Source organism: Mastigoproctus giganteus, chromosome 8 (assembly GCF_048544385.1).
Source record: "Mastigoproctus giganteus isolate SK-2022 chromosome 8, ASM4854438v1, whole genome shotgun sequence".
Lineage (NCBI taxonomy): Eukaryota > Metazoa > Arthropoda > Arachnida > Uropygi > Thelyphonidae > Mastigoproctus > Mastigoproctus giganteus.
The window spans coordinates 139,416,510-139,437,893 of NC_143582.1; the positions used below are offsets into that span (position 1 = coordinate 139,416,510).

Consider the following 21,384-nt stretch of genomic DNA (forward strand, 5'->3'; position numbering starts at 1 on the left):
AGCTGAGCCTTAAATTTGTTTAGGCTATCAACTTCAACAACAAGCGATGGAAGTCTATTCCACAAACCAATTGCCCGCTGGCTAAAGGCGAATTTCCGCACATCTATCCGACATCCGTCCTTCCTCAATTTGAATTTATGCCCTCTCAGGTGATTATTCTGAGCAAGAGGAAGAATTCCATCGGCATTGAGCATGCTCAAGCCATTCAAAGCCTTGTACACCTCTATCAGATCACCTCGGCGATGCCTAGTCTCCAGGCTCTGTAATTTGCAAAACTTAAGCCTTTCTTCGTAAGAGCAACCCTTTGTTCCATTCACTAATCTTGTTGCCCTTCTCTGTACTCGTTCCAGCAGCTCTACATCCTTCTTGAAATGAGGCCTCCAGACCTGTATACAGTACTCAAGGTGTGGCCTGACCAATGCCTTATACAAAGGAATAATCACATCCCTGTCCCTGCTAGAAAAATTCCTGTATATCATTGACAAGACACCATGAGCTACTCTTGCAGCTCGTCTGCACTGCTCAGAGAACTTCATATCTGCCTGCACAATTACCCCCAGGTCCTTTTCATTCTCTACCACTGTCAGCGTAGTACCACAGAGTTGATACGTTGATCTGGGGTTACTGTTTCCCATATGTAGTACTTTACATTTGTCAATGTTAAACTTCATTTGCCACCTCTCAGCCCATCTGCTCAACCTTTCCAGATCCTGTTGCAGCAGCATAGTATCAGTAGTGTCCTTAACAACCCTGCCAACCTTTGTATCGTCTGCAAACTTGGACATTAAGCCTGATACACCATCATCAATATCATTTATAAATACAGAAAACAACAATGGACCCAACACTGAACCCTGAGGAACTCCACTAATAACATTAGTCCACGTTGAGCAGTGTCCATTGATTACCACTCTCTGTCTTCTGCCACTCAACCAGCCCTTTATCCATAGCAGCAATTTGCCTCGAATGCCACACTTCTCCAATTTGTGCAGCAGTCTTCCATGCGCAACAGTATCAAAAGCCTTTCTAAGATCCAAATATATAATATCAAAGTTATTCCCTGCATCCAGTTCTTTTGTGACTACATCATAGTATCCAATCAAATTGGTCAGACAAGACCTGCCCTTAACAAACCCATGCTGTGTCTGAGCTATAACTGAATTCTTGTCCAGATGATCCTGCAGTGCTTCTTTAACCAGTGCCTCCATTAATTTTCCTGGAACCGAAGTTAAACTAACAGGTCTATAATTACTTGTGTCAGCCTTTGATCCTCCTTTGTGAATTGGGGTTACATTTGCACATCTCCAGTCCATGGGTACCTCCCCTGAGTCCAAAGAAGCTCTCATAATTATGGCTAGGGGTTTGCTTACTTCCTTTGCTGCCTCCTTTAATATAACTGGATAGATCCCATCCACCCCGGGTGCCTTTTTTATGTTTATCCTCAACAATTTCTCCTCCACTTTCCTCTCAGTTATTAGAAAATCATCTAGCTCACTGCCAATGTTTACTTCACCTACGACATTCCCCTTCCTGAATAACTCCTCATGTGTGAATGTAGATGCAAAATACTCGTTTAGATTGTTAGCCACCTGAGCTGGATCCTCAACTGTTGAACCATCAACATCCAGTGGACCAATCTGATTCATCCCTTTCCTTCTTGAGTTTAAATAGGTAAAGAACTCTTTTCTGTTTTTCTTTGCATCCTTTGCCAAGGATTTCTCATAATCTGCCTTTGCCTGCCTAATCTCCTTTGTGACTTGGTTACAGACCAACTTATATCTATCATAGGCTTCCACGTCACCCATTAATTTGTATGTATCCCATGCATTTTTCTTCTCTGCCATATGTCTCATTAGTTCATCTGACAACCATTTAGGCCTGAACCTTGAACAATATTTCTTGGTTGGTATGTAAAGCCTGGTAGCTTCCAAGATTAGTTCCTTGAATGCTTCCCATTTTGAATTTGCTGTTGGTAACATCATCAGTTGGTCCCACTGTATAGAATTTAAATACTGTCTCAGACCAGCATAGTCTCCTTTACGAAAGCAAAAACCCTTCCCTTTACCTCTGATGGTAGTTACCTCCTTGAGTAAATCCCACTTCAGCACACTGTGATCACTGCCACCCAGTGGTTCATTTATCTGCAGATTCCTAATGCATGAAGAATCACTACTGATAATCAGATCAAGAGTAATAACTACTAACAGCCGGGCAAAAATAATCCACAAGCCATTCTTGAAAAATTGCCATGTTACCTCTTCCTTATTTGCTTTCCAAAGAACAGACAAACATGATCTCAGATAGCATGCCTTGAGATCTGGAAATGGTAAACACACATTCCTAAATTTAAAATCTCTTACGGGATTTCTTCCTAGCAAAAGAGTTGAGAACATATTATATTTCCTAAATCCCATATAGACCTTTCCTCCTGAGCAGTGAATGATTTATTGTGCAGTTATTCCAAACTAAACTGGTTTCATTTACTTGAAATTGTAGTTGTTCTGTGACCTTACAGTGATAAAATTGATTTGTACTGTTTAATCCATTTTCTTTGAAATTTACTTAAAATTTCAGGATAGCCTGATACTGCATTTGCATTAGCTCTTGCAGCCCCTGCCCCACCCATTGCCTCCCTAAAGCATTTGACACCATAAATTCTGCTTTTATTTTTGAAACATTCAAAGTAACCACTTGCATTAAATCTTAATCCAAGAACTCTCACTAAACTTGCTGTTTTTATTTTCACACTGTCTTGAGGGGCTTTTTTCTTGAATAAGCATGATACTCAGAAACATGTTGCCAAGATTTTCAGTCCAAATGGTTATGAATGTTATGATGAAATAGTTACGATACTGAGAAATATGGCTTTTGTATTTCTCAGTATCCTTAATTATGGTTCTTACTTTGGTAGGAGGCAAACCATAATGTCTAGCATCAGGAAAACGGCAGCTTGCCCGGCTGCCATTTTCCTGATGTTTAATTATGTCTAACTTTGTTTCTAAGGTAACACTTTTTCTTTATTTGTATTTTTTTCTTACTTTTCATACAAAAATTGTTAACTTCTCTAGGCACAGCAGTTTAAGTGGCTCCATGCACATGCAGTTATTAAAAATCAGCAAGAAATAATTCAAAATTCAAAATTGTTCACTTTTTGATGCCGCCTTTATTTTCAAATTATTATGAACATGACTGAAAAATACATTTTTTTTTAAAATTAAAAATGTATATTTTAAATTATATTTTGAAAATAAAACTCCTACTGTGGTTTAGACCTGTCGGTGAGCAAAATATAAGTTGTAAAACCCACATGCTTGAAGAGTTGGATGTCAACCAGTCAATAACACAGACATCAGAGAGCGAGCGTAACAATTAAAGCTGCTGCATGCACAGCAGCTTCAACTGTTGGAAACCAGCCAGATGCTTCAATGTTACGAAGCCAGAGATATTAGCATTAGTAGAGGCAAATGATGCAAGAAAGCAAGCTTATGCAGCATAAGCCAAAAAAAAAAAAAACACTTCCACTTCGCCTCTCCGTTCATTCGAAATACCTGTCCTGCTGAGCCTTAAATTTATTTAGGCTATCAACTTCCACGACAGGGGATGGAAGTCTGTTCCCCCAACCAACTACCCGCTGCCTAAAGACAAATTTCCGCATGTCTATCCTACATCTGTCTTTCCTCAATTTGAATTTATGCCCTCTCAGGTGATTATTCTGAGCAAGAGGAAGAATCCCATCAGTATTGAGCATGCTCAAACCATTCAAGGCTTTATACACCTCTATCAGATCACCTCATTGGTGTCTAGTCTCCAGACACTGTAATTTGCAAAACTTAAGCCTTTCTTCGTAAGAGCACCCCTTTGTTCCATTCGCTAATCTTGTTGCCCTTCTCTGTACTCGTTCCAGCAGCTCTACATCCTTCTTGAAATGAGGCCTCCAGACCTGTATACAGTACCCTAGGTGTGGCCTGACCATTGTCTTATACAAGGGAATAATCACCTCCTTGTCCCTGCTAGAAAAATTCCTGTATATCATTGACAAGACACCATGAGCTACTCTTGTAGCCCGTCTGCACTGCTCAGAGAACTTCATATCTGCCTGCACAATTACCCCCAGGTCCTTTTCATTCTCTACCACTGTCAGTGTAGTACCACAGAGTTGATACATTGCTCTAGGGTTGATGTTTCCCATATGTAGTACTTTACATTTGTCAATGTTAAACTTCATTTGCCACCTCTCAGCCCATCTGTTCAATCTTTCCAGATCCTGTTGCAGCAGCATAGTGTCAGTAGTGTCATTGACAACCCTGCCACCTTTGTATCATCTGCAAACTTGGACATCAAACTTGATATACCATCATCAATATCATTTATAAATACAGAAAACAATAATGGACCCAACACTGAACCCTGAGGGACTCCACTAATAACATTAGTCCACGATGAGCAGTGTCCATTGATTACCACTCTCTGTGGTAATCAATATAATTGGAGATGCTGCCATCTATCACAAGCTAGCATATTTCAATAATTGTACATGAGAGATGCTACTTGACACATGCATATAATTAGGCTAAACTTGATTATGCATTTTCCTGTTCGTGTGATAACTAATACAGTCTGAAATTTTCAATGGAGAAATCAGTTGTGTTAATTGAATAGACAAAGTGCACGGCATTGCTGAAATCATGCCAAGCACCTGTGACCCTGTACTTATGGTTCGTGGTTAATAGTTAATAGTACAATATATTCTGTAAAATAATTATGAAGGCAGATTGCAGTTAGCAAGGAAGAATACAGTGCTATAGTGCTAATTGGAAATGAAGGCAGAAGAAACAACATTAGTAAACTTTCATGACAATGACATCATCACAGTTGTATGTTTTCATTTCATTTGTTATTATTTGCAGTAGGCAGGTGAAGAACAAACATACTACTTGTTATATTTTTTGCAACAGTTAAAGAATTTGGTCTTGGAGGCTTGTCACATTCTTCCATGTATGACAAACTAGTGCTTGCAACCTGTCTACAATGCTGAATTTTAATGGTCTGGTTGCTCTGTAACCTTACACATGGGGGAATAGTGCCAGGGGTAACTGTTAGTAACTGTCGCTGTACCCCCATGTGTAAGATCAGGAACAGTGCGTACTGGAAGTGCCTATCCAGGTGTGAATCAATGTACGTAAGGGTTGAGGTGTGGTATCCACATCACACAGAGGAATACCATTACTCTTTGTCACCAGGCAATATATTAGGTGGTAGATGATGCTTATCATCCAATGAAATACCACCACTTTGCTTTTTGGAAGTTTGAAGTGGTGCAACCCATGTTTAGTCTCCAGAGCAATTACTAATGGCATCACTAATTTCTAGTTGCTGATTGCTTCATTGCTAATTTGCAATTACTAATGACATTGCACAGCTTGTTTAACTACCGGGTAAACAAACCAGATAATTCTACCCACACATTCAACATGCTTGATCTTTTTCTCACCAACAACCCTTCAACGGTCAGTGTGCTAGTGATTCTCTAGGCATCACCAATCGCACCATGGTGGTGGTGGTGGTCTCTTCTCCAATGGAACTTCTCTCATATGGCTATCCTTGTGTCATTTGGCATTATAGGAATGTGAAATGGGATGATCTGTGTGATTTTTATCTTATTTTTCTTTGTTGGATTACCCTTAAATATTCTGATCCAATGTTCCAAACTTCAGTTTCCCAATAAATGTGCTAAGGCTGCTCAAGATGTGGATGTAGCATATCACAGTTAGTTTATATCCAAATCTCCAGCTTAATAATTAGCAATAGTAGTAGTGGAGAATGATGCAAGAAAGCAAGCTTATATACCATCAGCCCAAAAAAAAAAAAAAAAAAAACTACACACTTCACCCATCCATGCCCTCCAAAAATTTGTCTAGTTCTTTCTTGAATTTATTGAAACCATCCACTTCCATAACAATAAATGGAAGTCTGTTCCAGTGATCAACCTCCCACTGGCTGAATGCAAAATTCTGAACATCTGTCCTACAATCATCCTTCCTCAACTTGTAGTCTCAGCAAGAGGAAGAATGCCATTAACACAACTTACTCTTAACTAGACATGGAGCGATTAATGCCAAACTGTCTCTACTTGGGATCCAGGATGATCCAACTTGCACTTGTGGGGGGCTGGAGAGCTGGCAGCACCTCATGTATGACTGCCATCTCTATGAAGACCTACGTGGTGTTTTATTCACCAGGATCCACTACTTACCACAGGAACAAGAACATCACCTCCTAGACACGAAGGAGGAGTATCAAGCCTTCTCGGATTACGCGCAGGCACTGTTCGCGAGGAGGAGAAACCAAATTGCCGCAGCCCACTACCACTATAACCAAAGAACATCTGTTCTTCAGCTCGCTTGGACTGGAACACCAGAAATGACCCACCCCCCAAGAATTAGAAAACTCAGGAAACAAACTATACCAAAGTAGACTAACATGGATGGGACTCATGTCCCATGAATGACAAATGGAGATGACTACCAAACTTAGACACCCCACCAGCTGGGTCTATGTGAACAAGACACATTCCTGAGAACGGAAGGCTTAGGAAATAAAGCAAAAAACCACACTAAGGTAAAGGACTAACACGGACGGGACCCCAGTTCCACGGATGACAACTCGGACATGACACCAGATTGGTCACCACCAGCAGGGTCTATATATAGTTTTCCTGCAGACACCTGTTGGCAATCGCACTGGGCTCCCTTGCCTGGTGCTTTTCCACCCCCTCCTCGCTTGTGGGAGGACGGTCCCCCCTCTGGTGCCCCCTACTTTCTCCTGGTGAGGCATGGGCCTGCCTCACTGACTTCTGGGGTTGTCTACACTATCATCCCCATATTTCCACCTTAACCCCTCAGCCTTCAGTCTCCCAACTACTCTATCTTTATGCCAGTGAATGCCCCCCACACAAAAACTTAATTATGTCCAAATTACTGTTCACCCATATTTTTGGCCTTTATTATGCAAGCGGTATCCCCCTCATGTAACGATCATCAAAACAGACAATGATGGATACATGTATCGCATATATATGGATCTGTCTGTATGTACATGCATATAAAAGACGCACGTGTTGGGTTTTTTTTTTTTTTTTTTTTTTTTTTAGGTCCTAGCCACTGAAATCTCAGGAAATTGGGCGGCAGGACCTGCCAGAGTGAAACTAAAACTACTGGGTTCCTGGTCTGCCTTCATGGGGCAAAGATGGGGCAACTTTGGACCTCAGCAGGGGTCCAGTGGCTAAACGACCTGATGAACAACGTTGCCCCACCTTCATCCCATGGAGGCATACGAGTTTTCATTGTGGTACATCCACAATGAAAACTATGCAGAGATGGGGGAAACCCCTGGTGCTGTCTGACACTAAATACACCTTACACTTTAGCTTACTCAATTCTAATTTCTAATATGTATTTTAAGAACAAATATAATATTTAATGTATCCATGTTTTTCAATTATTCTTACATCTTCAATCATTGATCATAGATAACATGACTAATGAGTTGAACAGTGACATTGTATTTTTCTATACAACCAAAAGTATGTTCGGGACTTGTTGAACAAGTGGCAGTGAGCTAGAATACTGCAAAATAAGTGATATCATGATCACTGAGAAGGAATTGTCAAAGAAGTTACTGATGATGCAGATAGTTATAGTTAGCAGATAGTTATTAGTTGCAGATAGTTATACCCTTGTGAATAGCATAGCGATTGCGATTACTTTCCTCCCAGTTTTGACAGGATTCAATATCCTATTGAATCTTCACAATATTTTGATGAAGACGGAAAGAATCGACAGGATAAGGTTACAGTAACGTTATCCTGATAAACAAAGAAACGAACAAGCAAATGACATATAATTGCTGTGTCATATAACTGCTGTGTCATATAATATATCCAGTATTAGAGTAAATAAATACACCTTATAATTTGAAATAAAAATCCACATTTTTTATTTAGTAGTACTGTATTAATTTGGTTCTATTTTTATTTAACAAAGATATCATAAACTATTAATACATATGAACAAAATATTTAACTTAAGTTGGTTTGCATATGATTAGTTATGAATTTTTTTTATGACTTGCATAGATTCAATCTGCTACAGTTATCACAGATTCAGAAAGTATTTATACTTTAGATGATGATAGTGTGGATTCTATTAATGGTAAAGAATATATAAAAATGTTCAGCAGTATTTGGAAGAGGCCGTTACTTCTACAGTCACAGTAAGTAAATGAAATGCAAAATAACACACTATATACTATTGGTAGTGGCAAGTCATTATTGTTATTAAGAAACATACTTTTTTAATATGTTTAATTTTGGTAATTTTCTATGATATTTCAACACTTTTATAATAAAAATGATAGTTAAGCGATAAAAATGACAGATAAAAGATTTCATTATGTTTCTTGATTTTTTTCTGGTGAGGTATGACAGTACTTGATAGTGGGTAAATTTGATTTACAACACTCTGATTCTCACCAGCTCAAATGGCATGACTGTGGAAGACCTTGATGAGCTAGTGGTCAAGTAAGAAGTCATCGAGATGTTGTCAGGCTTAGACACAAAACTGTTACAGATTCAGATTTATATTAGGAACATTAAAATACAAAGTACTTTATTTTATCATTTGATTTTGTAGTTTTTAATATATTTCTACATTCATTTTCTGTATTTTTAACAAAGTAATAAGTTATTTCCCTTTTTTTTTAAAATATATTAAGTTTTTCTTTCCCCATTTCTTATGAGTCACTTGTTTAGGGAGAGCAATATTTATAGATCCTCTTCCAACTTTCTTCGTCTCAGTAACAAAGATATTTTAATTTGAAGAAAATTGAAGTGAGATTACGTGGAGGCAGCACAAGGCATGTCTTTGATTGTGATTCTAAACATTGTAGATGAATAAATTTCTGAGCATGGAATAAAGTGGCCAGAGCAATGAGGTACTGTGGAAATTATTACTAATTTAAAGAATAAGAAAATCTGTGGAACACATCCATAGCCTCTTCTCAGTATTGAGAATATTCTCAAAAAAAATTGTCCTTGAGAATTTTACTCACATCATCATTATCATTGGCCATTGCATGAAATCATCAATCAAAAAATGTTTCCAATTTTCTCCCTATTATAGTTCTCAGATTTTCAATAAACTGTGAAAATTACCCTGGAGAGCACCATGAATTACTCTTGATCGAAAAGAATTGTTTCAGTGAAAATTAGCTGAAGTGGGATTCTTTTCTCCTTCCCAAAATATGTTCTTATGTGAACATAGATGCAGAGAACTTGTTCAACTCATAAGCAATCTGCTTTGTTTTACAGATCTTGATGCTCTCCTTTAGTGGACCAAGTAGTTTATTCCTTTGCTTTTAGTGTTTGCATAACTTAAAAGGATTTGACCTCTTTGCCAAGTCCCTTTCAGTTATACGCATCACATGTGCAAAATACTCAAATGCTACACATTAAGATTTCTTGAATTTGGTAATGGGACATGTCACTGGCTTGCTTAAGCAAATTTGAGAATGGAACATTTATGCTTGCTCCACTTGAAGGATAGATCCTCAAGTGGAGCAAGCATAATTTTAATGACATAAGTGATTAACCAATTTAAAAAATAAATCTGGAAAAGCACTTAACAAGGTCACATTTTGTAATTTCATTTTTAATTGGCTTCTAGCAGTATGAAGAAAGGAAAAGAAAAGGGCTAAGCTCCTATTACATGATATACCAGAATTTCCTGGTACATTTCACTTAAACAGCCTTGCACAAAATTGGTTGTGAAGTTACATAATCAAATTGAAACAAAAGTGGCTGTGTCATTTGGCTGTATTGTGCCCATGTGTTCACCATGTGCTGCATAGCTGGTGTGTATGTGTGTATGTGGCCAATTGCATAACTGTAACAGACAAATTTAGTTTTGAATGCCTGGTTGTGATTATATGTTCCTCCTTCTGGGTCAATGGACAAAGAAGAGAGATGTTGCTAATTTTTAAAATCTCCTCTATGAGTGTCTGCTTTATCAGATTCTATTAATGTTAAGGGTGATCTTTAGTTCAAAGATTAAATGACATTAAAAGAACAGAACCTAAATTATTGGACCTTACCTCCAAAACTGCTTATAAATTAATGAGTGAAATTAAAAGAAGGTGTGGATATTAAACTAGTTAAAATTAAATTGCATGGAGAAAGTGCACTTTGCTCATTGCTCCTCATGTAAGGAATCACTGTCTAAAAACACTGTGACCCAAGATCCTAAATGGAAGGCTTTTGTATTGTCATCAGTTGGTTCATTATTGAGAAGGAAGAAAGACGTTTCCTATATATGTTCTAGTTCCCACGATGCAACTTGATCGTGCATGGAAATTTTACATTTTTCAGGTTCTACATTGTCTAAAAAGTTGTGATTGGGGCTGGCATTGAGAATTGAAAACTGCGTGTTTTGTTTAAACCATTCTATTGTAAGTGTTTTGAAGGTGGTGAGTTTATAACTAGAAGGTAATTTTGCTAGTGTTAATGTTCAATCGATTTCTGGTTGGTGATAATAAGCTCTGGTAAAATCAAAGGTTAAAATATACACTGGAGCTTGAACAAAATAATAGCATAAATTTGTTGAATCTAATTATTTGTAAAGATAATAATCAATTAAATACTTTTATCTATAGAAAGAACACAGTTTTTACATTTTCATTCTCATCACTAAAATGTAACAAATTCTGTTTTATTTACACAAATCTATAATGCAGTAAAATATTGTCATTATGAGAATGACTTACAAACAGAATTAAGATAAGGCTTTCTTATAAAGAAAATATTCAGTCTCATTCAAAATACCATATATGAAATAGATTAGAAAATCATCCACCGAGGAAAAAAAAAAAAAGTCGGCTACAAAATTACCATTAGCATTGAAACATGATGCAAGAAAGCAAGTTTATATAGCATCAGCCAAAAAAAAAAAAAAAACCCTCCTTATCTCACCTATCCACTTGCTTCAAATATTTGTCAAGTTCTGCTTTGAATCTATTTAAGCTATCAACTTCTGCAATGACAGATGCAAGTTTGTTCCAGCAATCAACCACCCGCTGGCTGAAGGCAAACTTCCGCACATCTATCCTACAACCGTCTTTCCACAATTTGAATTTATGTCCTCTGAGGCGATTATTCTGAACAGGAGGAAGAATCCCATTAGCATTGAGCATGCTCAAACCATTCAATCCTTTATACACCTCAATCAGATCACCTCACAGGTGCCTAGTCTCCAGACACTGTAATATGCAAAACTTAAGCCTTTCTTCGTAAGAGCAACCCTTTGTCACATTCACTAATCTTGTGCTTCTCTGTACTCATTCCAACAGCTCTACATCCTTTTTAAAATGAGGCCTCCAGACCTGTATACAGTACTCAAGGTATGGCCTGACCATTCCCTTATACAAGGAGATAATCACCTCCTTATCCCTGCTAGAAAAATTCCTGTATTGCAAGAGTGGCCTATTTAATTTGTGATGCGATCTACTTTTTTCTTTCAAAATGTGCCGCGATCTACCATCTCAAAAATTACATTGCACAAGGTGCACAAATCGAGGGATGACTGTATATTTAAAATTCATTGTGCTCGATTGAAATTAAATCCGCGATCGACTCGTTGGCGGGTTGGCTACCCCTGCTCATGGTGTCATTGACAAGACACCATGAGCTACTCTTCCAGACTGTCTGCACTGCTCAGAAAACTTCATATCTGCCTTTACAATTACCCTCAGGTTCTTTTCATTCTCTACCACTGTTAATGTAGTACCACACAGTTGATATACGTCTGGGGTTACTGCTTTCCATATGTAGTACTTTACATTTGTCAAAATTAAACTTCATTTGCCACCTGCAGTGCAGACAGGCTGCAAGAGTAGCTCATGCAGTGCAGAGAAGAGTCTGCAGTGCAGACGGGCTGCAAGAGTAGCTCATGGAGTATTGTCAATGATATACAGGAATTTTTCCAGCAGGGATAAGGAGGTGATTATTCCCTTGTATAAGACAATGGTCAGGCCACACCTTGAGTACTGTATACAGGTCTGGAGGCCTCATTTCAAGAAGGATGTAGAGCTGCTGGAACGAGTACAGAGAAGGGCAACAAGATTAGCGAATGGAACAAAGGGGTGCTCTTACGAAGAAAGGCTTAAGTTTTGCAAATTACAGTGGCTGGAGACTAGGCACCAGCGAGGTGATCTGATAGAGGTGTATAAAGCTTTGAATGGTTTGAGCATGCTCAATGCTGATGGGATTTTTCCTCTAGCTCAGAATAATCACCTGAGAGGGCATAAATTCAAATTGAGGAAAGACAGATGTAGGATAGACGTGCGGAAATTTGCCTTTAGCCAGCGGGTGGTTGGTTGGTGGAACAGACTTCCATCCCTTGTAGTGGAGGTTGATAGCCTAAATAAGTTTAAGGCTCAGCTGGACAGGTATTTTGAACGAACAGAGGGGTGAAGTGGAAGTGGGTTTTTTTTTTTTTTTTTTTTTTTGGCTGATGCTGCATAAGCTTGCTTTCTTGCATCAAATGCCTCTACTAATGCTAATGCTAAATAAAAAAAATTCGATCATAGACGATTTATAAATAGGGGAACGATGTTGTTATATAACACGAACCGAATTCGCTTATGCACGATTCGCCTTTGTGTTTACCTCTCAGCCCAACTGCTCAACTGTTCTAGATCCTGTTGCAGTAGTGTACTGTCATTTGTGTCATTAACAACCATACCAACCTTTGTATCGTCTGCAAACTTGGACATTAAGCTTGATATACCGTCATCAATATCATTTATAAATACAGAAAACAACAATGGACCCAACACTGAATCCTGAACCCAACACTAATAACATTAGTCCACGAAGAGCAGTGTCCATTGATTACCACTCTCTGTCTTCTCCCACTCAGCCATCCCTTTATCTATAGCAGCAATTTGTCTTCAATGCCACACTGCTCCAATTTGTGGAGCAGTCTTCCATGTGCAACAGTATCAAAAGCCTTTCTAAGATCCAAATATATAATATCCAAGTTATTCTTTGCGTCCAGTTACATCGATATCAAGTGTACCAATCTGATTCATCCCCTTCCTTCTAGAGTTTACATAAGTAAAGGATTCTTTGCTGTTTTTCTTTTTAGCCTTTGCCGAAAAATTTCTCTTAATCTGTCTTCGCCTGCCTAACCTCCTTGACTTGGTTACAGACCAACTTATATCTATTATAGGCTTCTGTGTCACCTGTTATTTTATATGTATCCCATGCATTTTTCTTCTCTGTCATATGTCTAATTAGTTCATCTGACATCCATTTAGGCCTAAATCCTGTACAATATTTCTTAGTTGTTATTAAAAGCCTAGTAGCTTCGAAGATTAATTCTTTAAACGCTTCCCATTTTGAATTTGCTGTTGTTAACATCTTCAGTTGATCCCACCGTATAGAATTATAATACTGTCTAAGACCACCATAGTCACCTTTACGAAAGCAAAAACCCTTCCCTTTACCACTGATGGTAATTACCTCTTTTAGTAAATCCCAATGCAGCACTCTGTGATCACTGCCACCTAGTGGTTCCTTTATCTACAGATTCTTAATGCATGAAGAATTACTACTGATAATCAGATCAAGAGTATTACTCCTTCTAGTTGCCTCCCTAACGTGCTGCTGTAGAAAACAATCATCCAATAAATCCACAAAAGGCTTGCTAGTGTGTGAGTGACCAATTCACAAATTCCAGTTAATCTCTGGGAAATTAAAATCCTCCATTATAAGACACTCTGGTTTACTGGCCCACTCTATTTATCTGTACAATTGCTCATTATACTCATCAGATTCATTAGACCTATAACACACACCTACTCTCATTTTTCCTTTCCCAGTGCTTATGTCACACCAAACAGACTCAAAATTCCATTGTCCAGCAACATCAGTTGGATGCACTTCCTTAGATTTTATTTGTTTTTTAACTAACAGCATAACCCCTCCTCCCTTCCTGTCCTGTCTATCCTTTCTGTAGACATTGTACTCCCCAAATTCCAATTCTGCACTGCTTATGTCTTCTTGACATCAGATATCCCAAAAATATCTGCCTTTGATGTCTTGACTAGCACTTCAAGCTCATCAAATACAAAAATAATTTTTCCAAATCATAACCAACTAGATAGATAACTCGAAAACGTATTTACTAGCACTGATCATACTTTAGTATTATTATCATATATCAAAATTAAGATATATTTTTTAATAATTATATTATAACTGATATCTGAAATGTAATATTTCAGATATCGGCGCTTCCATAGCCAGGTGGGTGGGAGCAGCAGTGCGTAGCACACGCTTCTTGATTAGACCGGGTTTCGGGCCCGTGACCACCAAATACGGAGGATGCGGAAAGGTCAGGGAATGACCACCGCATATTCCCTGGGCAATATGGCCTTAGTTGCTAATGCTCCTAAAAACTAAAATAACAACATAACAACATTTCAGATTTCAGTAACGTAGTATCTTTAATTCACTGTCACAAGTGCTTTTGATTTAACAAGTAATGCATCTTAAATCAGAAGCAGTACAGCCTAATATGGTGCTGCAAACATGTCCACTACGAGAAGTTATTAGCATTAGTAGAGGCATATAATGCAAGAAAGCAAGCTTATATAGAATCTGACAAAAAAACCCAAAAACCTTCCCATTTCATGCATCCATTCACTCCAAATGCTTGTGTAGTTCTGCCTTGAACTTATTTAAGTTTTTGACCTCTACTATGACAGATGGAAGTTTGTTCCAACTATCAACCACCTGCTGGCTAAAGGCAATTTTTGCACATCTGTTCTAGAATTGTCTTTCCTCAGTTTGAATTTATTTCCCCTCAGGTGAGTAATCTGAGCAAGAGGAAGAATCCCATCAACATTGAGCTTGCTCAAACCATTCAAGCTGTTATACACCGCAATTAGATCACCTCTCAGGTGCCTAGTCTCAAGACACTGCAATTTGCAGAACTTAAGCCTTTCTTGGTAACACCAACCTTTTGTTTCACTCACCAAGCTCATCTCTGTACTCATTCCAACAGCTCTACATCCTTCCTAAAATGAATCCTCCACACCTGTATGCAGTGCTCATGGTGTGGCCTCACTATTGCCTTATAAAAGGGGCCAATCATCCCCTTATCGCTGCTAGCAAAATTCCTGTATATCATTGACACGACACCATGAGCTACTCTTGCCGCTCATCTGCACTGCTCAGAAAACTTCATATCTGACTGCACAATTATCCCCAGGTCCTTTTCATTCTCTGCCACTGTCAGTGTAGTACCACACAGTTTGTATGTTACTCTGGGGTTACTGCTCCCCATAATCAGTATTTTAAATTTGTCAATATTAAATTTCAGTTGCCATCTCTCAGCCAATCTGCTCAACGTTTCTAGATCCTGTTGCAGTAGTGCACTATTGTTACTGTACTACTGCAACAGTATTAACAACCCTGACAACCTTCGTATTGTCTGAAAACTTAGACATTAACCCTGATATACCTTCATCAATATCATTGGCAATTACAAAAAACAACAGTGGGCCCAACACCGAACCCTGGGGGACTCCACTAATAACATTAGTCCACAAAGAGCAGTATCCATTGATTACCACTCTCTGTCTTCTCCCACTCAACCATCCTTTAATCCGCTGTATCATCTTGCCCTTAATGATATACTGCTCCAATTTGCACAGTAGCCTTCCATGTGCAACAGTATCAAAAGCTTTCCTAAAATCCAAGTATATGATATCAAAATTATTTCTTGCATCCAGTTTCTTTGTGACCACATCATAGTATCCAATCAAATTTGTCAGACAAGGCTTCCCCTTAACAGATACATGATGTGTCTGAACTAAAACTGCATTCTTGTCTGGATGATCCTGCATTGCATCTTTAACCAGTGACTCCATTATTTTCCCTGGAACAAAAGTTAAACTAACAGGTCTGTAATTACTTATGTCACACTTTGATCCCCTTTGTGAATTGGGGACACATTTGCACATCTCCTGTCCGTGGGGGCTTTTCCGAATCCAAGGATGCTCTCATAATTGTGGCTAAGGGATGGCTTTCATCCTTTGCTGCCTCCTTTATTCTAACTGGATAGCTCCCCTCCGCCCCAGGTGCTTTTCTTATGGTTAACTTCAACAATTTCCCCTCCACTTTGATCTCAGTTATTACAAAATCATTTAGCTCTCTGTTTGAGTTTAAGCTTATGTCCTCCACTTCCCTTCACAATTCCTCATGTGTGAATGTAAATGCAAAATACTCATTCAGTTTGTCAGATACCTCAGCAAGTTCATCAACAATTGAACCGTCATTATCATGTGGACCAATCTGATTCATCCCCTTCCTTCTAGAGTTTACATAAGTAAAGAAGTCATTGCTTTTTTTTTCTTTGAATCCTTTGCCAAAGATTTTTCCTAATCTGCCTTCGCTTGCCTAACCTCCTTTGTGTCTTGATTACAGACTAGCTTATATCTAAAATAGTCTTCCGTGTCACCTGATAATTTATATGCATCCCATGCCTTTTTGTTCTCTGCCATGGGTCTAATTTGTTCATCTGCCATCCATTTAGGCCTAAACCTTGTACAGTATTTCTTAGTTGGGACAATAAGCCTAGTAGCTTCCAAGATTACTTCCTTGAATGCTTCCCATTTAGAATTTGCTGTTGGCAATAACATCAGTTGAGCCCATTGTATAGAATTTAAAAACTGTCTGAGATCACTGTAGTCACCTTTACAAAAGCAAAACCCCTTCCCTATATCCCTAATGGTAGTTACATCCTTAAGTAAATCCCACATCAGCACCGTGTGATCACTGCCACCTAGTGGTTCTTTTATCTGCAGGTTCTTAATGCATGTAGAATCACTGCTGATAATGAGATCAAGGGTATTACTCTCTCCAATTGACTTTTGAACATACTGCTGTGGAAAAAAACACTCATCCAATTAATCCACAAAAGCCTTGCTAGTGTGCGAATGACCAACCCACAAGTTCCAGTCAATGTCTGCGATGTTAAAATGTCCCATTATAAGACAAACTGATTTACTGGCCCACTCTTCAGCAAGGGGAATGCCAGAGGTGTATTCAACTCTAGCAGTAAGCTACAGAATCTTGAAATAACTGGGAGTAAAGCGGAGGAGAAACTGTTTAAGATAAACACAAGAAAGGCACCCGGGGTGGATGGGATCTATCCAGTTATATTAAAGGAGGCAGCAAAGGAAGTAAGCAAACCCTTAGCCATAATTATGAGAGCTTCCTTGGACTCAGGGGAGGTACCCATAGACTGGAAATGTGCAAATGTGACCCCAATTCACAAAGGAGGATCCAAGGCTGACACAAGTAATTATAGACCTGTGAGCTTAACTTCTGTTCCAGAAAAATTAATGGAGGCACTGGTTAAAGAAGCACTGCAGGATCATTTAGACAAGACTTCAGTTATAGCTCAGACACAGCATGGTTTTGTTAAGGGGAAGTCTTGCCTGACCAACTTGATTGGATACTACGATACAGTTACAAAAGAACTGGATGCAGGGAATAGCTTTGATATTATATACTTGGATCTTAGAAAGACTTTTGATACTGTTGCATATGGAAGACTGCTACACAAATTGGAGCAGTGTGACATTGGAGGCAAATCGCTGCTATGGATAAAGGGGTGGTTGAGGGGGAGAAGACAGAGAGTGGTAATCAATGGACACTGCTCGTCATGGACTAATGTTATTAGTGGAGTCCCTCAGGGCTCAGTGTTGGGTCCATTATTGTTTTCTGTATTTATAAATGATATTGATGATGGTATATCAAGCTTAATGTCCAAGTTTGCAGACGATACAAAGGTTGGCAGGGTTGTCAAGGACACTACTGACACTATGCTGCTGCAACAGGATCTGGAAAGGTTGAGCAGATGGGCTGAGAGGTGGCAAATGAAGTTTAACATTGACAAATGTAAAGTACTACACATGGGAAACAGCAACCCCAGAGCAACGTATCAACTCTGTGGTATTACACTGACAGTGGTAGAGAATGAAAGGGACTTGGGGGTGGTTGTGCAGGCAGATATGAAGTTCTCTGAGCAGTGCAGACGGGCTGCAAGAGTAGCTCATGGAGTATTGTCAATGATATACAGGAATTTTTCCAGCAGGGATAAGGAGGTGATTATTCCATTGTATAAGGCAATGGTCAGGCCACACCTAGAGTACTGTATACAGGTCTGGAGGCCTCATTTCAAGAAGGATGTAGAGCTGCTGGAACGAGTACAGAGAAGGGCAACAAGATTAGTGAATAGAACAAAGGGGTGCTCTTACGAAGAAAGGCTTAAGTTTTGCAAATTACAGTGTCTGGAGACTAGGCACCAGCGAGGTGATCTGATAGAGGTGTATAAAGCCTTGAATGGTTTAAGCATGCTCAATGCTGATGGGATTCTTCCTCTAGCTCAGAAAAATCACCTGAGAGGGCATAAATTCAAATTGAGGAAAGACAGATGTAGGATAGATGTGTGGAAATTTGCCTTTAGCCAGCGGGTGGTTGGTTGGTGGAACAGACTTCCATCCCTTGTGGTGGAGGTTGATAGCCTAAATAAGCTTAAGGCTCAGCTGGACAGGTATTTTGAACGAACAGAGGGGTGAAGTGGAAGTGGGTTTTTTTTTTTTTTTTTTGGCTGATGCTGCATAAGCTTGCTTTCTTGCATCAAATGCCTCTACTAATGCTAATGCTAAAGTACAAGTCGGCCCGGCCCTCTTTTTCTCTGTACAGTTGTTCATTGTACTCATCAGAGTCCTTTGGCCTATTACACACTTCTACTCTTAGTTTTCCTTTCCCAGTGCTTATGTCACACCAAACATGTCAGCTGGATGTACTTCCCTAGATTTTATGTGCTTCTTAACTAACAGCATAACCCCTCCTCCCTTCCTATCCTCACTATCCTTTCTGTACACATTGTACTCCCCAAATTCCAATTCTGCATTCTCTATATCTGTGTGACACCACGTCTCTGATATCCCAACAATATCTGCCTTTGATGTCTTGACCAGCACCTCAAATTCATCCAATTTATTTTCTAAACTGGTGCAAGTATACATGCACCTGTTCTTACTCTATTATCCTAACAAAGCCCATGCATTTACTTGTACCATTATAACTCCCAGCAGTCCTGGAAATCACCAGCAACTTGCTTTTCACCTGCTGCTCATTCCAATAGAAGCTGTGCACGAATCACTTTCACCTCTGCCTGTGGCTACTGTTAATCTGTTAGTCTGTGAATCCCCTAAGCTAGCATTTTTCTGACCCACCTAACACTGCCTTGATAGAACCAAGCCAGTCTACACACATGCCATACAATGCAATCAATGGAACCTTATTATCACCAAGCTAGTCTACACAAGATACCATACAATGGAACTCAAGAAATAAGTCTACTCCATTAATCACCAACTGGAAATAGAATCAGCAATAACATTAATAAAATTACCTTCTAGTTATAAACTCACCACTTTCAAAAACACTTACAATAGAATGGTTTTAACAAAACGCACAGTTTGCAATTCTCAATGCTAACCCCTTCTACAACTTTTTCACCAATATGAAACCTGAATGTTCCCATGCATGATCGAGTTGCATCATGGGAACTAAAAGGACATATACAGGAAGCTTCCTTCTTCATAATTAACCAACAGATGCATAATGAAAAAATGATATTATCCTTCCCTTCAGGCTCTTGGTTCACAGTCTTTTTAGATACTGATTGCTTATATGATGAGCAGTGAGCAAAGTGCACTTTCTTTATGCAATTTAATTTTAACCAGTTTAATATCCACACCTTTTAATTTCACTCATTCATTTATTAGCAGTTTTGGAGGCAAGTTCTGATAATTTAGTTCCCATTCTTTTAATGTGTTTGCTTTATGGATATGAGAGATGCTGCAAGAAGTGCTTTGATTTTGTATATTTTTGGATGGTCTTTGACAATGCCTTGAAGTTTGTGTATGATTGGTATTTTTGATGTGATCGTCTTGTTTCCATAATATTCAGTTATGTAAGCACATATCTTATGTTGTTAATGCACTTATTATTAAAATTCAGACCTATTCTGGGTTAACTTGTTTTAATGATAATTAATAAAAAAATAAAATCATTTGATACAATATTTAAGCAATTTATTTTTAGCAGTTACATATATTCCTTTTTGTATTTGTTCATTTTAGTTATGATATGCGATTAATAAAGAAAGATAAGGATTTTTCAGTTTTAAAGTCTGATACCATAGAAGATGCAATTAAAGCATTGCCAGAAGGTAGGTAAAATTAATAAATTAAATTTTTTGTAGTGTGTGTATGTGTTATGTACAATTTTAGAATGAAGCATATTTTGGGTTTCAGTTTCAGAAGAGGGGACTATGATAGTTTAAGGTGCATTATGGTATCTATGAATTGTGTGGATTGCAGAGGGAGGGAGGGCAAATACATTTGAATAATAGAATACCTTTAAAGCAAAAATTACTGAAAACCATTAATGCACATATACAGGGTGTCCCAGGAGGAAAGGTCCTGCAGGAGGTGAAAGGATAGGTAATTTTAAGCAAAAAAGTTCATATAAATATGTGCCCTATCCCGAGTGGTTTCCGAGATAGAGGCATTTGAATATTTATTTTTCAAGTGACAAATTTGGAACAGTTTATAATAAATTTTCAAAAATGCCACCATCAACTTCAATGCACTTTGCTACTCTCATGAGAACATGGCATGTTGCTTGTTTAAGTGTGTCTTCACGTTTCTTTATATGGGCAACAGTGTCCATTATGCGAGCTAGCAGATCATCTCTGGTATCCACCTCTCTTCTGTACACTTCACTCTTCATCTAATCCCATTAATAAAAATCTAATGGGGTTAGGTCTGTAGATCTTGGTGGCCAGTTAATGAACCACCATGACCAATCCACCGATTAGGGAAAATTCAGTCCAGATGTTGCTTCACACGTCTGGTAGAATGGGAAAGGGCCCCATCATGCTGAAAGTACATAGCAAACCGTGTGGCCACAGGAACGTTCCCTAGTTGTTCACCTAATGTATTTTGCAAAAATTGAAGGTAATTGTGTCCTATCATTTGATGTTCTAAAATAATGGGACCTATCAACAGGTTATCAATCGTACCGCACCGCATATCGATTGAGAAACAAACTTGGAAATTTGTTTCCACTGTACCATGTGGATTCTTGTGCAACCATCAATGAGTGTTACGTGTGTTGTTGATTCCATTCCAGGTAAATGTGGCTTCATCAATAAATAGTATTGACTGAAGCACTTCACGATT

The 21,384-nt window shown here is 38.6% G+C and overlaps 1 protein-coding gene across 1 annotated transcript in view; it reads left to right on the forward strand.

The window, feature by feature from the left end:
• The window catches only part of LOC150081854 (microsomal triglyceride transfer protein large subunit-like), a 318,164-nt gene that overhangs the window by 81,299 nt on the left and 215,481 nt on the right, over positions 1–21,384 (forward strand). The window contains exons 5-6 of the mRNA XM_090380346.1: positions 8,135–8,271; positions 20,281–20,369. Of these exons, the coding sequence (XP_090236472.1) occupies positions 8,135–8,271; positions 20,281–20,369 (226 nt within the window). The remainder of the gene's footprint in view (positions 1–8,134; positions 8,272–20,280; positions 20,370–21,384) is intronic.